Source organism: Eublepharis macularius, chromosome 10 (genome assembly GCF_028583425.1).
Source record: "Eublepharis macularius isolate TG4126 chromosome 10, MPM_Emac_v1.0, whole genome shotgun sequence".
Taxonomy (NCBI): Eukaryota; Metazoa; Chordata; class Lepidosauria; order Squamata; family Eublepharidae; genus Eublepharis; species Eublepharis macularius.
In genome coordinates this window covers 28,684,489-28,700,930 of record NC_072799.1, presented here as the reverse complement: position 1 = coordinate 28,700,930, position 16,442 = coordinate 28,684,489, and the positions used below count along the sequence as shown (strand labels likewise).

Below are 16,442 nucleotides of genomic sequence, written 5' to 3'. Positions count from 1 at the left end.
GGATCAGGGCCCCAGAATTCACAGGAACAGAAAGAGAGGAAGGAAAGAACGCTTCAGAGCAGATCTCAGCTACTAAGGTAAAGCTGACTGGCATGCCTGGATTCTGTTGCTATGGCAATTACATTCTCAGCGCTCCCCCCTCCCCCTGGAGTTTCCCTAAAATGAATGCTGTAGGTGGAAATCACCAGATTTTTTACAATGGCGGCAAGGAATAGGAAGTTTAGGGCTAACAAGTTAGAATACAAAAGGCACCATCCATCCAAAATTATGCCCTTTTAAACCTTATTCAGTGCCATGAGAAAGAGTTAACACCCTTAATATTTTCTCACTGTAGTGTAGTGGCTAAGTGGTTGGACCGGGAATCAGCTCAGCACTCCGCCGGCTTGACTCCCACTATTGTTGTGAGCTCAGCAGGTGGCCTTGAGCAAGCCATACCTCTTAGCCCCAGCTCTCCCGCTGTATTGTGGGGATGACGCTGACTTTATTCACTGCTCTGAGTGGGCCTTAATCTGCCAGGAGAGTGATACATAAGCACACTTTGGTTGTGGTTGTTGTTATTTATTAAATATGCCTGCAATCCTCTCCGTGCTTACTTTAGAATAAGCCCCATTGAATTCAATGGGAACGCTTGCCAAGACTGGGAGAAGAAGACAGAAAAGGGAGACTCTTCCTCTTTTGTGTAGGGAGCTCACACATACACACAAAATAGACTGCAGTTAGTCAAAAAGTGATTTTTTCCCCATAAATCTTCCCCTATATATTCCAAATGGGTGGCTGTATTAGTTGTAACAGCAAAATAAAACAGGAGTCCAGTGGTACCTTAGAGACTAAAAGAATATATTTCAGCATAAGTTTTCATGAGTCAGAGTTTACTTCAGATGAAGTGAGCTCTGACTCACAAAAACTTATGCTGGAATAAATTCTGTCAGTCTCTAAAGTTCTTCTGGACTCATGTTTTGTATTCCTACATCAAGGTGATCCAGCCCTGGCACAGCATTTGGCAGAACCTTCTGGAAGGTTTGTCTGTTAAGCTCCAGGAGGTGCCCCTCCCCCCTCAGAACATTCACCCCCCCTCCTCTTTTCAACTACCACAAGCAACAGTTTGCAGCCTCTGCCCTCCTTTTGTTTCTCTTAGTCCCGGCAGAGCCCATGATCTGGGCAGCCAATCCAGTCCTCCTAGCAACGGTGTCAGGTTTATCATAGCAACGCTCCTACAGCTAGCAAGAGCCGTTGCTGTAGAGACCGGCAAAAACAAAGGAAAAGAGGTTCCCCGACAAACCCACCCAACACCATGGCAGAGCCACCAGGAGAACAGCCTGAGGAGGGGGAGAAACCAGAGCAACTGAGCCCAGAGCCTCCCAGGCAGCCCAGCGTTCCCTCCAGTAGATCCATGCAAGGCCTCACACGGCTATCCAGCAATGTACTTGGCAGGCAGACCAGCTCTGATCAACGCCCGGACCAGGATGAACAGTCAAGCCAGATTCCCTATCAGCAAGCAAGAGGCAGCATCTATCAGCCCCAGCAGCCAAGGTTAAGTGTTTACGATCAGCAAGAACCGAGAGGTGCCATTTACCAACCTCAGCAGGCAAGAGGCAACCTTTTCCAAGCTAGGGGTGGTATTCCGCAACCTCAGGACCAAAAGGGGGGCACCTCTCAGGATTTTATCGGCGGTGCATCACAGCCACAAGATCAAAGAGGCAGCGCCCATCAACCATATCGGGTGCCTTCAGTCAGGAGCAGTCAGCAGCCGTATGACCCGGCACACGGCCCTTACCAAGCTCATGAGCCTGGATTTGGCCTCTATCAGCTTGAAGTTGGCCTTTATGAGGATCAGGTACCAGATCCAGGGCCCAGAGAATTGGCAATTAAGAATGCAAAAGCTTATCTCCTGAAAACAAGCGTCAAATCTGGTGTCAGCTTGTAAGTATGAGCGGATGCACAGTCTGTATGTTACTAAACAAATGAAACAAAGTGTAAAGGAGGGGGGAGGGAAGAAAGAAGGGAGCAGAATAACCTGGAAAGTATCTTCTAAAACTGAATACTTAATGTACAGTTTATTTATGTATTTATATTTTGCATTTCTCACAGAGATCCAAGGCAGATTATGCAGTTCAAAAGAAATATAATATATAATAATACATGGCATGCTAAGCAATGTGGAAACTCCTCAGTGGTCCATATCTGCATTATCTGACAGTACCGAATAGCATAGAATATAGTCTCTGCCCCTACTAGAGCATCTCTCTGAGTTATTTCTTCCAACACGGTCTTATAATATGCATAGTCTGCAGAAAGCCAGGAGAGTGGGAGATTTCCTGACCTCCTCAGGCAGGCCATTCCATAAGGTGGGGGCCACCACAGAGAAGGCACATGCACAGGCAGCTGTTGATTTTGCCCAACTGCAGGGTGGAATCTGCAAAAGACCCTGTCCAAATGAGCAAAGCTGCCATGGCGGAAAATAGGGAGGAAGGCAGTTGCATAGATATGAGGGGCCAAGGCCATGGCTCTGAATGTTATAGTCATGATGACCTTGAATTGAGCCCAGAAATTGATGGGAAGCCAACAGAGTTGTCTATATTAAGTGGATTGAGGGGGAAATTATTGCACAGGTGATAGGCACTTCTTTAAAAAAACATTGCAGGCTGCATGCTGGGAGGGGGCAATCATGCAATAATAATAATAATAATAATAATAATAATAATAATAATAATAATAATAATAATAATAATAATAAAAGACTCCTCAAATGAAGGATGAAACCATCCTGGTGTTCACAACTTTAAAAGAAATGGCAATAGCAGAAAATCACACTTTGGTATTTTAGCAGGGAAGCACTGAAAGAGGCTTTACAATCATTGAAAAAGTATGTAATTTTTAAAAATATGGCAAAATGGCAGGGGCATAGGAAAAATAAGTATTGCTTATTAGTGATGTTGCAGGAACTGCACAATACAGGCCTATGATGCTATCATAACCACATTGCACAACATTTAGAGAAATGAAAGCAGAACTAGTTACAGCAGAAAACTGCAATTTCCCATTTGCTGCATTTTGAGAACTGGGAAAATATTATTTTCTTGCCACAGGAGGTCTTTCTCAAAGGAGGATGCCTCAGTGGACCACAATGGTTGAAAATCCTCCATAAATGTATCCCTTTAATATATGTTTGTCCTGGAGGAAGCCGGGTTCAAGTAGCCAGCTCAAGGTTGACTCAGCCTTCCATCCTTCTGAGGTCGGTAAAATGAATACCCAAGTTCCTGGGGGTAAAGTGTAGATGACTGGGGAAGGCAATGGCAAACCACCCCGTAAAAAGTCTGCCAAGAAAATGTCATGATGCGACGTTCCCTATGGGTCAGTAATGACTTGGTGCTTGCGCAGGGGACTACCTTTACCTTTATGAAAAGCCAATTCTGTGTAGAATTTATTGTACTGAACTGATAGCATGTCTACTTGATAGTGTGGGGTGTTTATCTTCTGATTGCTAGGTATGACCATTTTGCTGATATGTTAGCCAAAATCCTGGATGAGAGGCCTGAAAACCCAGCAGACATCATTGAGAATATCAGCAGAGATGTAAAGTGGGCTCGTTTCCAGAAGAAAATGGACACCCTCCGAGATGAATATGAGAAATTTCCAACATATGAGCTGGCTGAAATGTATAAGAATCTATTCCAGAAGGCTGGTGGAGATGGGGCAGAACAAGAACTAGAAGAGGAAACAGTGAGTCACTGTTTCCATTTATTCAGTTTCAGAGTTTTCTGCAAACCTGCAGCTTCCCTTAGAAAAATCCCCCATCTGTTCCTGGCCCAATTGTGTATATTTTTTAATCCACATTCTACAGCCAGGTTCAGTATTATATATTAGATACGCATATGCAGAAGAAGCCAGGCAAAATTAAGGAGACACAAGCTGACCACCAGGAGGTGTTCTGTAGTGAAAAACAAGTCAGCAGAGATTCAGTGACCCTCTTCTCCCTTCCCACTCAGGCTGTCCCTCACCACCTCACTTATCCCAGGCACACCAACCAGTCCCCACCAGTCCAATGCTCCTCACCTGTGTTTGCAACGCAGAGCTTCCCTAACCCATGAGAGATCAGCTTTCTTGGGAAGAGATTTTGTTCCAAAGGCATGTGCACCTAGCATGGTAGTCCTGATGGCTAGATCTGCAAAGATCTGCAGAAGAAGGGTAGGTCTGCATGAGGGAGGCCATGGAGATTCCAGCGTGCAGCCACACACAGGCCCCATTCAAACTTGACCTATGCGGAAAATAGAGACGGAAGGACAATACTTCCACTCTCACATGGTTTTGCTAAACAGAATCTCCACACTCATTGCCTGTCATTTTTTAAAAAATGGGCTATAATTACATCTTGGTGGGAGGATTGGTTTTGATTAATAAAACTGAGTAGGGGTGGAAGGGTTAAATCTTTCTTCTTCCCACCACACCCCATTCAAATCTTCACCCCTCCCCAGTGGCTGTAATTGTGTTTAGAAGAGCTGGATTTGAGTCCAACAGCACCTTAAGAGACCAACAAGGTTTTCAGGGTATAAACTTTTCAGAGTCAAAGCTCCTTCAAATATCTGACTTGCAAAAGCCCATACCCTGAAAATCTTGTTGGTCTCTTAGGTGCCACTGGACTCAAATCCTGCTGTTCTACTGCAGACCAACACAGCTGTCAGGCCTGGCTAGGGGATTCTCTCAGACTCTCCACTTCATCCAACACGGTTGTATGAGTTAAAGGTCTTTATTCAGATAAAACTCCCTAGAAGTGCACTGATACATAGAGGTTGCCTAGAATGCGGAAGCAAAGCCTTCCCCGAGAGGTTATACCCCCAGTCCCCTCCCTCCAGTTCAAACAAGTCAGTTGAAGTCAGCGAAAGTCCTGAAAAAACTGCAAAGCTTAATTTCCCAAGGTCGTTTCCCAGACTGATAACACTCTGCAAAGTGTAACCAAGGGCCAAGCTAGAAGTGACAAATTACACTTGAATGGCAAGTGAACAGACTCATGTATTTTCCTCCCTGTTCACTTGTGCTCCACTTGCACTCATGTGATCGAGTGGAGTGCAAGTGGAGCGCAAGTGAACAGGGAGGAATACATGTGAGTCTGTTCACTTGCCATTCAAGTGTAATTCGTCACTTCTGGCTTGGCCCCAAGATACAGTGAAAGAAGAAAGTTACACTACAGGAAGAAAGCCCACCCACCCCCCAGTAGATATGCATTCACAGTTATGGCAGGCAGACTGGCTTGCCTGCCTGACAACGGCTACCTGCGTAAAATAGTGTTTAGAAGAATGCTGGAAGATCCAATCCCGTATTTTATCTCACAGCATCTCTTCTGTTTTGAACCTAACTAAAATCTGAGTCTGAAGATCTCTTGAAAGTCATTTATGATCTTTGCTCAGCTCATTTGACCTGCTCATCGCAATCCTAGCCTTGCTGATGTCATAACTCTAGCCAGGGCAGCATCGCAGGCACCTGAGGCAACTTAGTACTGCCTCTGTGCGTGCGTGCATGCATGCGCTCGCACGCACCGGCCTGCATGATGACATCACTGCATGTGACGTCATCACGCAGGGGCTGGTATGCGCACTGGAGGCCTTCCAGCCCTCTCATTCAGTTGCTCTGCAGGCTAGGCACAGCCGGACCCCCTGGCCGCTGGCTGCGCCTGGCCCACAGAGCAACTGATTGGGAGGCTGCCCGCTCAGCTGCCCCACGCTGCCACCGCCAGCATGCACTCCTGGCGAGTGGCGGCAGCGGCAGCTCCATGGCGTGCGCCCCTGCCCCCAGGCCAGTGCCCCTCCAGCGTCTTCGCACCCTGAGGCGGCAGCCTCACCAACCTCAATGGACAGGCCGGCCCTGACTCTAGCACCTACTCTTCCAGCCATGTGACTAATGCCACATGCTAGCAGATCAGTAGGCCCCATGGTGCCACCCAGGGGTGAATGGTGGGTCTAAGATCTTTAAAAGATTGGAGAAAACTCTATAAGCACTCAAAGATTTGAGGAGGCTCACACACACCTTGTTTGCCTTTAACTGACTCACAGTAGTGTTGCCAGCCTCCAGGTGGTGGCTGGATATCTCCTGGAATTACAACTGATCTCCAGGCCACAGAGATCAGTTCCCCTGGAGAAAATGGCTGCTTTAGAGGGTGCATTCTGTGGAATTATATCATGCTGAGGTCCTTTCCCTCTCCAAACCCTGCCTTCTCCAGGTTTCACCTCCCAAATCTCCAGGAATTTCCCAGCTTGGAGCTGGCAACCCTAACTCACAGCTTGAGCACTTTCAGATCATTTTAAGATATTTTCTTCTCTCTTCTTTCAGTTAATTTACAGTCTGCTTATATGGCAAATTCCCCAAGGAGATTGAGCTCATTTACTTGTTTGTAGGTGGCTGTTGGCCTGTTGACAAGTTAAGAGTGAATGCACACACAAACTCAGTACAGCGTACACTAAATTTTACGGGTTCGTGATTTCATTTGTAAAGTGAATGTGTGTTGGCTTTTTCTTACAAACATTTGCATGTACGTGTAGAATGAATGTGTGTTCACTGTAACATACGAACAGGGCTTCTCTTGCACAGCTTTCAACATCTGCATAAGAGCTAACCACTTTATTATTACGTGTATCAAGATGAGTAGGCATGTTATTGGCAGTAGAAAAGAATGAGTCCAGTAGCACCTAGAAGACAAACAATATTTTAGTCTTATAGGTACTACTGGACTCTTGCTCTTTTATTATTAGATGGTGTGATTATCTAATGCTGGCATTTTCCCCTCTAGCTAATAACACCTCTACCCAATGTAATGGAGACAGCCTACTATTTTGAACAAGCTGGATTTGGTTTGAGCATGGAAGAATACTACCACATATTCCTGGCCCTAAAGCTACTGGTTACCACACATCCAATTCAGACATGTCGCTTCTGGGGCAAGATCCTAGGAATAGAGGCAAACTATATTATTGCTGAAGTCGAATTCCGTGAGGGAGAGGAGGAAGAAGAGGCAGAGGAAGAAGAAATACCTGAAGAAGGATTAAAAGAAGGGAGTGATAAGGAGGAGGAGGATGAAGAAGATGAAGAAAAAGATGAGCCACCCAAGCCCAACTATAAGCCTCCGCCAACAATACCAAAAGAAGAGAATCGGACTGGTACCAATAAATTCACCTATTTTGTTTGCAATGAACCAGGCAAACCCTGGGTGAGATTACCTCCAGTGACACCTGCACAGATTGTGAATGCCAGGAAAATCAAGAAGTTCTTCACTGGAAGGCTGGATGCTCCCATTGTGAGTTACCCACCTTTCCCAGGCAATGAGTCCAATTACCTGAGGGCCCAAATTGCCCGCATTTCAGCAGCTACCCAGATCAGTCCGCTGGGATTTTACCAGTTTGGAGAAGAAGAAGGAGATGAAGAAGAAGAGGGAGGAGCAGGAAGAGATTCGTATGAAGAAAACCCCGACTTTGAACCCATTTCTGTGGTAGAGTTGGTGGATTCTCTTTCCAACTGGGTGCACCATGTACTGAATATCCTAATGCAGGTATGCCTTAAGTCTATGTTGATCTCCTAAAGGTACCAAAGGCTTCTCAGTATGAAAACAGTATACTCTCGATGGCTTTAATTTCAAACTATAAAATTTTTAACCATTCTATAGGAATAATCTACAGGCAACATAGGTGAGGTTCATTGTTTCTGGTCCTCTTTGTAATAAATAGTATTATTTTATTAGTTGCAGAAGTACACTATAATACACACACATTTAGGCTGCCATTCTTTATCTCATGGCAGCAGAGCAAGATACTTCTCATAAAAAGGTGTACCCTTCTTTTCCCTCTCAAGGCACCTCTGCTGTTCTGCTACATGCTATCTCTCATCAGTTCTCTCTGAAACTAGGCCCCTCCATGCTGCACCATTTACTTTAGGGCATGCAGCAGCCTGATCCAGCCCCATGTCTCTGGGGTGGGGCTCAATAGAAGCAGAAGCAGACCCAATATGGAAAATAGATCCAGAGGAGTTAGCCGTGTTAGTCTGTAGTAGCAAAATCAAAAAGAGTCCAGTAGCACCTTTAAGACTAACCAACTTTATTGTAGCATAAGCTTTCGAGAATCAAGTTCTCTTCGTCAGATGCAGTTCGGATCATGCATCTGATGAAGAGAACTTGATTCTCGAAAGCTTATGCTACAATAAAATTAGTTAGTCTTAAAGGTGCTACTGGACTCTTTTCAATATGGAAAAGCAGATCCTCATAGCAGAGCTGCTAGAAACTAGCTGCTCCACACCCTGTTCGGTCTATACAAAGTACAGGATAACAATGACTGCACTTTTATACTGCTCTTCTAGACAGATAAGTGCCCCACTCAGAACGGTGAACAAAGTCAGTGAATTATTATCCTCACAATACAGCTGGGGTCCAAGGAAGACCAGGGTTGTGGAAGCAGGCAATGGCAAACCACCTCTGTAGTCTTTTGCCATGAAAACCCCACCAGGGGTCGCCATAAGTCAGCTATGACTGGAAAGCACTCTCCTCCACCACCAATATGGCTGGGGTTGAGAGGAGTGGTTTACCCAAGGCCACCTACTGAGCTCGTGGCAGTGGTGGGATTCGAACCAGCAGAGTGCTGATTTGCAACCAAACCACTTAACAGCTATGCTAGAGCATACTATTTAGCTACTATTTAGTGTCAAAAGCTACAGTCATAATGGAAGAAAACTATGTAATGAACATTCAAGACAAGCAGATGTAAAGAAGAGTCAAAGAAAATCTGTCAAACAATTGAAAAGTTTACATTAAAACACTTTGGCTGAATTGTGTTGGCCACAATTAAGAGCCAAGCCAGAAGTGAGGGTGGGGGATGTCTGTGCATTCAGTTATGCATCCACTTGCTCAGATGTAAAGCAGGGGGCAGGGAGCCCATTTATTACACAAAGCAGAATGTGCTGCTGAAGAGAATGAAATCCTCCAGCCTCTTCCTCCTTATGTCACTGGGCTCCATTACCAGTTTACTTCTAGCCTGACTCGTTTCTGGTTATCAGGGCCAGAGTTGGAAGAAACTGCTTCAAACAACATAATGCACTCTGGTAAGGTGGGAGAGAGTTTAGGTCCCCTTATCTGCATACTTTTTTTTTCCTGGGAAAAAAAATAGACGCCCCACCCATTAATTAGCTCTCATTTGGCCATCATTAACCTAGGATGTTGCATATTATAGTATGCAACTGCATGGTGTATATAATGTTCCAAACAGAGTTTAAGGCCATGTTTAATGGATTAATCTAAAATAGAAACCTGATTTTAAAAAAAAAAAGCTAGAAGGACCATATAAGAGTTGGAGCAGGGTTTTTTTCCTTCCTGATTCTTGACAGGTTTAAGGGAACTGAGGTTTGGCAGTGAAGGCCATCCCTTATTTATCGCTCCATCCCTATTTTACACCATATCCAGATGTTTATTTGAATTTTAAAATGGGATGCACATGATCCTGTTTTTGTTGCCAGTCTTGTGTGAATGCCTTGTTTCTCTTCTGTTTTCCCTCCCTTCTCACATGGAGAACAGTTAGAAACAAACTTTAGTTACCCATGACACACAAATGTAGGCACACAGGTTGACTTATTTCTCACACACAAATCAAGATGCTCAGTCTAGATTCAACTCTTTTATTTTATTTATTTACTTTCAATTTCTATTCTGCCCTCCTTGAACTGGCAGGCTCAGGGCAGATTACACTCTGCAAAACAACACACTAAAAATTTACATTTTACAATTTTAAAACAGCCATATAAAAGAGTGCAATAGAAATATTTAAAAGGTACAAGAAAGCAGCGCTGGGGTAGTCAGTTAATCAAGCCGTCCACCACCTACTCTGCCATATTAAAATTACTTGTGTGGGTGGTTAAAAAGTTTGATGGTGGATGCCTCTAGTAGGGAGGGCGTTCACCTCTATTTGGCCGGTGGGGGCCCAGCTCAGTCTCAACCATATGCCTGGTGGAACAGCTCTGTCTTACAGGCCCGGCGGAAGGATAACAGATCCTGCCTGGCCCTGGTCTCGTTGCACAGAGCGTTCCACCAGGTTGGAGCCAGGTCCAAAAAGGCCCTGGCTCTGGTTGAGGCTAAGTGGGCCTCTCTGGGGCCAGGGACAACTAGCAGTTGTTTGTCACCTGATCTGAGCATCCTCTGGGGGGCATATAGGGAAAGGTGGCTCCACAGATACACTGGTCCCAGTCCGCATAGGGCTTTATAGGTAAGTACCAAAACGTTGAATCTGATTTGGTACTCCTTTGGCAACCAATGCAGCTGCTTTCAAATGCTAGTTTGGGGCAGGAAAATTATCTCCTGTTGACACACACATGTATTTCTAGTTCGCAGATAACCGGAATTAATTTCTAACCAGGGTTCTCTGCACAAGAAGGGAAGGAGGAAGGCTCATACAAGAGCTCAGCAGCAAGCTAAGTTTATGCACATGCCCTCCTAATGACATTTATGTGATTTCTGAGTGCAGCTTAATTGCTCTCTTTGTGCTGAGTGATTGAAGCATTAGACAAATTTAAACTACTAAGCAGTTCATTCAAAGCACCTTGAGAAATCTGCCAAGTGTCAGTTATTCCCTTTTTTCCCCTTCCTTTCCATAAGGTCTTCTCAAGCATGGTTCATAGTAGTTGAAGACTAATGGTCCGTCCTAGTCTTGGTTCCCATCAACCTTGTTTTGTAACCCTTGGTCCTTGGATATAGGGACGCTGTACGTGGGTTAATCCCCTTCTAAAGGGGGAGGAAGAAGAGGAGGAGGACGAGGAAGAAGAGAAAGAAGATCAAGAAGAGTCACAGCAAGAAGTAGGACCCCCACTTCTCAGTCCACTCTCTGAAGATGCAGGTAGACACCACACACCACATGGCATCACTGACAAAGTATTTGGCTATTGACAAAAACAGGCATTGGTGCCAGATTGTGCTATTGTTGTGCTGTAGTAATTGTTTGCGTCTGAGTTTTCCAGGTCTGTCAAGACAGTCCATGATTGCTATAGTGCAGCAATAGTGAAATGTCCAATGCTTGCATCCACACAGCATCACAGCAGTCATTCACCTTTTAGAGCATCCTATTCCTGCAGAAAAATCCATTTGCAAATGATTACTGTAACACAATGTGTGGAAGAAGCCATGAGTTGGTTAAAATCAATCCACTCAACATGTTTGTTTTCAGTCCTATAGTTACCCTCGAGAGCTATAGTTACCCTCCATATGCAAAAGAACCTCCTCAGGATACAGTGAAGCCTCCCTCCATTAGCATTCCACACTCTGGGAAACTCTTACAGGATGACTCAGCCCAAACCCACCTTCCTGAGTAGATATAAATTACCTGCCAACATCTTCTTCATACTGTGACACTGAGAGATCTCTGTCTTTTGGTGCTATACCTCTGAAGATGCCAGTCACAGCTGCTGGCGAAACGTCAGGAACTACAGTGCCAAGACCATGGCTATACAGCCCGGAAAATCCACAACAACCATCGTTCTCTGACCATGAAAGCCTTCGACAATAGATCCAACCTATTTTCTACTGTTTAATTTATGTTCTATCAATGCACAGAGAGCCTCAATTCAGAAACAGCTGCTCCCTCTACCCTAGAAGGACACTGGGCTTGAAATCTCACAGCATTCTGAGAGAGACCCGTGCCCCCAGGACACCCACTACCCTTTCAAAACATTCCAGAAATATCCACAGACACAACAAGGTTAGAGGCCCCAGGGTTAGAATGTAGTGGACTAGGACGGGATGCTGGACTAAGAGAGCCAGGTTTAGTTCCCATTCAGGGCCAAGCTACAAGTGACGAATGACACTTGAATGACAAGTGTATTTCTCCCTGTTCACTTGCCCTCCACTCGATCCACTTTCCATTCAAGAGTTATTCATCACTTGTGTCTTGGCCCTCAGTCATGAAGCTCACTAGGTGTGACCTTGGGCCAGTTACTATCTCTCAGCCTAATTATCTCACAGAGGGGAGGACCACTTATGCTGCCTGTAGGAAAGGCAAAACAGATAAGACTGATAGATAATGCATTCACATGTCTGAAGAAAACAACATAAGTGAAAACCCAGAAACAGCCTCAGGGACACACATTTTCCCTTCAATATGATATTTCATTTTAACAGATCTTTAGAAAAGGCTCAGATGTTATTCCAGGGACCATCCTTTATGTATTTCTGTGTTAAATAGGTAGTTTCTGACTTACTGAACATATATTATTACTGTGCTAAGCACACACATGAAGCTGCCACACACAGAGTCAGAATATTGGTCTATCAAGATCAGTATTGTCTACTCTGACTGTGGTTCTCTGAGACCCAGGTGGAGTTCTTTCGTATCACTCACTACCTAATCCTTTTAGATGCTCTGCCACTGAGCCATATCCTCTCCCCTGAAGGGACACGGTCCCAATCTGGAAGGCTTATAGTTCTCATAAGAGGAGCAAAACAAGGAGACCGACATGTCAGGAACTAGGTGGCCATGGGGGATCATTTGGATGCTTCTGGTAAGATGCGGCTAAAGCTCTTCAGTCTGCCTTGTTTTGATGTTAGTGAAAGGAGGCCCAGCAGCGTTTCTTAAGCATAGCACATTTTTCCTCTTACATTTAAATGATAGTAGTGACTAGTTGGATCCAGCTGACTTTTTTACTCCATTTCCCTTCTTACTACAGCCCCAATCTCATGTGGCTTTTGTCTATGCAGGTCCCATGATCCCCAGCATAGCCTTTTGGTGTTCTTAGGGGACCAACTGCTCCATTTTCACCAGTGGAAAAATTGGTTGGATCCAACCCAATGGTTATTTACCACTATATGGTGTCTCCCAGAAGACAGGTTACTTTTTTAAAAAAACCCTAATGTGCTCTTACTTCATTCCACTGAATTTTACAGTTCAGCCACTGAATTTTAGATTTTTGTTTAAAGTTCCATGGAACAACTGTCTAACTCACAACCCAAATATTTCATAGCTTTACTAAGAATCAGTTTTTTTCTTCAAACAGACATTCAGAATATCCCTCCGTGGTCATCTGAGGCCTCCTCAAACTTGGCTCCTCAATATGCCCTTGCAGTTCTTCAGGCTAACTTGTGGCCAGGAGCATATTCCTTTGCTATTGGCAGGTAAGGAGAAGAAAATGGATTTTTTTCCCTTGCCCAAGCAGAATAAAACCCATACTTTTGTTATGTCTGTTCTGTTATTTAGACCATTTCTTCTTTAGAGTTTCCCAGTTTCATTGCTAAAACCAGTTTGGCTTTCATATTCTTAACCCATTTGCACAGATCTCCCATTAAGGCTGCAATCCGATTCATGTTTACAAGGGAGTAAGTCTAGCTGGAGTCATGTCAATGGGACTTGTTTCTCATTTTAAAAAACACAGAATCATTTTGTCCACAAATGATAATACAATCCAATTTTCTTTCCATATCCCCATAATTTATTTCATAAATATATTAGTCACATTGCAACTTTAAAAGCTTTCTGTGCACTTTAAAAAAGGACTTTTAACATTACTAATTTCTAGTAACTTAAGGTGGAATTGGCTGTCTGTGGTCAGGAAAGCAACACCTCCACCACCCTGGCTCCTCCTGAAGATGGCAGAACTCAAAGAGACATCTCAGTAACAGCTCACAGATCAAGGCAAAACATTGCCCAGTAGCAAAGACAACTTTGGATATTGCATGTCACAACCAAAAAATGATGGCAGGTGAATCCACACAAGTACCCATGGGGGATTCTGTCAACTTCAGGATAGTATAACAACATCACGTGTATTTGCATTCATTCTTATTTGTATTAAAGGTTTGTAGTCAATTGTTTTAACATTTACATAACTGATTTAATTGAAATTGAAGAACACAGTCTCTTTTAAGTGTTAGATTTAATAAACATAAGCATTGTTAGAAAGAATAAGTCTCAATGCCTGCTTTTACACTAAAGTTACACTGCTCCCAGCCTCCACCCGCCCCCCACCTCTCACCTGGCCAGCGGGGGGGGGGGAGCAAAAACTGGAGCACACGCTGTGTTCCAGAACACTTCTGTATCGTGCTGGGGGATGACATCATTCCTAGCACAACGCAGAGCAATGGATTGTACCAGAGGCCAGTTCAGTAAAACGTGGCAGCCATGATATCTGAGTAGTCTAAACTACTGTGTGGCATTCCAGCAGTCTCAGTCCAATTGGGAGAGCATGGCATATCCTTAGTGTTAGTTTCTCCACTTGCCACTTACAGGACAGGGAAATGCAATAACATGGTAGTGTGATTTTGCTTTATTGAACATGCCAGACAGAGAATTGGAGGCTCATGCAATTCATTCATCTCTTGAAAGAAGCTAAACTATAGTTTCAAGTTAATTTTAAGATTATTCCTCATTTTTCCTGTAGGAGATTTGATAACATCTACATTGGTTGGGGTCATAAATACAGTCCAGAAAATTACACTCCTGCAGTGCTACCCCCAGTGCAGACCGAGTACCCCAGTGGACCAGAAATCACGGAAGCGACTGATCCGACTGTGGAAGAAGAGCTCGCACTCAAGGCTGCCCAGGAGGAGGCTTTGGCTGCAGAAGAGATGGAAGAGGAAGAGGAAGAAGATGAAGATGAGGATGATTAAACTGCAGAGTGTTAGATACATTGTAGTATTTTTTCCAAGAATTCATTGACTTTTCTATTAATGTATTAGAACAAGAGCACAATTTAATAAATATTTACCTACTAGCTTCACTGCAAGGAGATGTTTTTGTTTCAGGCTAATAATTTTAGGGAAATGTCTTTGCTAGCCAATGAAGAGCAAAGTTACATGTTAGTCCTTTAGGCTGAAACGGCTCCACAGCTGATGATTCCCTATTGTGCACTCATTGCCATTGCGACTGCCAAGGCATTTGCAGTGGCAATGAAGAATCCACGTCTAAGAGGGGTGGCATCCTCCATTCTTTCCCCTCAGGCCTGCCATTCCTCATGTCCCCTCCTCCCCAATGCTCTCAGAAGGCTTTTTGGCATTTTAAAAAAATCAGTAGTAATTCTAGGACTGTAGTATAATTACTCCGTAACTATATAGGCACTCTTTTTTTAAAAAAAAAGGTAGCCAAAAGCTTGCCAGTGGCATGGGAGAGGATGGTAGATTCAAAGGGAAATGTTGTGCCTTCTTCTCCAAATGGTAGGCAAGACTGTTTTGAATACAATCTTTATGAAAAGATTACACCAAAGTTAGTTTGGGAAAGAGCAGATCAAACTGCAGAACCAATGACTGGAGGACAAAGTCATGTGGAAGCTCTAAAAGTGGAAAGGAGGGAGAATGCTGCAGTTTTAGACCGAAGCAAAACAGCTGCTTGGAAGTGACCCTAGCAACCAGGATGCAGGCTGACAATCATCAGCTATTGCTTGATAAGACAAGGCTGTGGCCCACTTCAACATTATGTGGATAGGAAACATTTACTTGTTTGATGTTGTGTGCACACAGCATCTCTTCTGGACTGTCAGCTGCATTATTATTATGAACACACTACAGATCCATAGACCCGCTGAGCAGTGTGCTGGTGTGCTAATGTTTCATAAGAAGATGCACACCACATGTAGCAGTCCGCTTTAAATGAGATGCTGGTGCCATCACAGGATTGTTCCTCCTGCCTGCCAATGTCACTGATAAATCAGGCCAAAGCCTCTTAGCATCTTTCCCATAGTCTACAACTGTGCTCTGCATCATGACAGTGAAGTTATTTTAATCAAAATTTTCCAGCCACACATAGCCACAAGCTCAATATTGGAGAGGATTTTTTAAAAAAATAAATATTTTTAACAGCCACAGCAACCTTTATTGGCATAAATAATACAGACAAAACAGGAGAAATGTTGTGAAATAAATTCATAGGGCAGCACAATCATGTCCCCAGACAGCAAAATTATCTCAGGATACAGCAAACAAATATTACTTTAGCATCTGTCTGTTACCTAGGGTCCCAGCTTTGGCTCTAGGTTTTCCTAAATCTAAACCTTGAAAAAAGTATGGCCATGACCAGTTTCCACCACCATGTTCAGCCCAAAGAGAGAGGGAGATTGCAGAGGATAGGAAGCCAGGGCTGAAGTTGGAAGTGAGAGATGGGGCTGGGGCAGGGGAAAGAGGCAAGTCTGATAAAGAAATTGAAACAGGAAATGCTGCCCAGGCTGATCTACTCCATTTTTAAATGATGAACCACTGGATCAAAATTTGCTCCAGAAATTCTGCTCTTCAGTTCCTGTAATGTTCAGGCAAAAAACAGTTGTTAGCACCCATGTGAGTCCCAAAGGAAAATCCAAAAATCACACCACAGTCTTCATAATAGGAGAACAACCAAATGACACATTAACAGTGTGCTTTCCAGTTCCCTCGAACCCTTCATCAGGTTGGATGTCATTAAAAAATCAATAAAAGTTTTAAAACTCCTCAGGATGTGATGGTACATCCTGGT

At 44.0% G+C, this 16,442-nt stretch overlaps 1 protein-coding gene across 2 annotated transcripts; it reads left to right on the top strand.

Annotated features, from left to right (window-relative positions):
- Positions 1 to 1,234: 1,234 nt before the first annotated feature.
- Positions 1,235 to 14,690, top strand: LOC129336839 (radial spoke head protein 6 homolog A-like). 2 transcript variants are annotated; one of them, XM_054990206.1, is made up of 6 exons: positions 1,235 to 1,920; positions 3,486 to 3,720; positions 6,779 to 7,534; positions 10,715 to 10,853; positions 13,003 to 13,120; positions 14,383 to 14,690. In XM_054990206.1, the coding sequence occupies exons 1-6, from the start codon at positions 1,292 to 1,294 to the stop codon at positions 14,609 to 14,611; spliced, it is 2,106 nt and encodes a 701-aa protein (XP_054846181.1). In that variant the 5' UTR covers positions 1,235 to 1,291; the 3' UTR covers positions 14,612 to 14,690. The 2 variants fall into 2 exon arrangements, with proteins under 2 accessions (XP_054846181.1, XP_054846182.1); XM_054990207.1 differs by lacking the exon at positions 10,715 to 10,853.
- Positions 14,691 to 16,442: the final 1,752 nt, after the last annotated feature.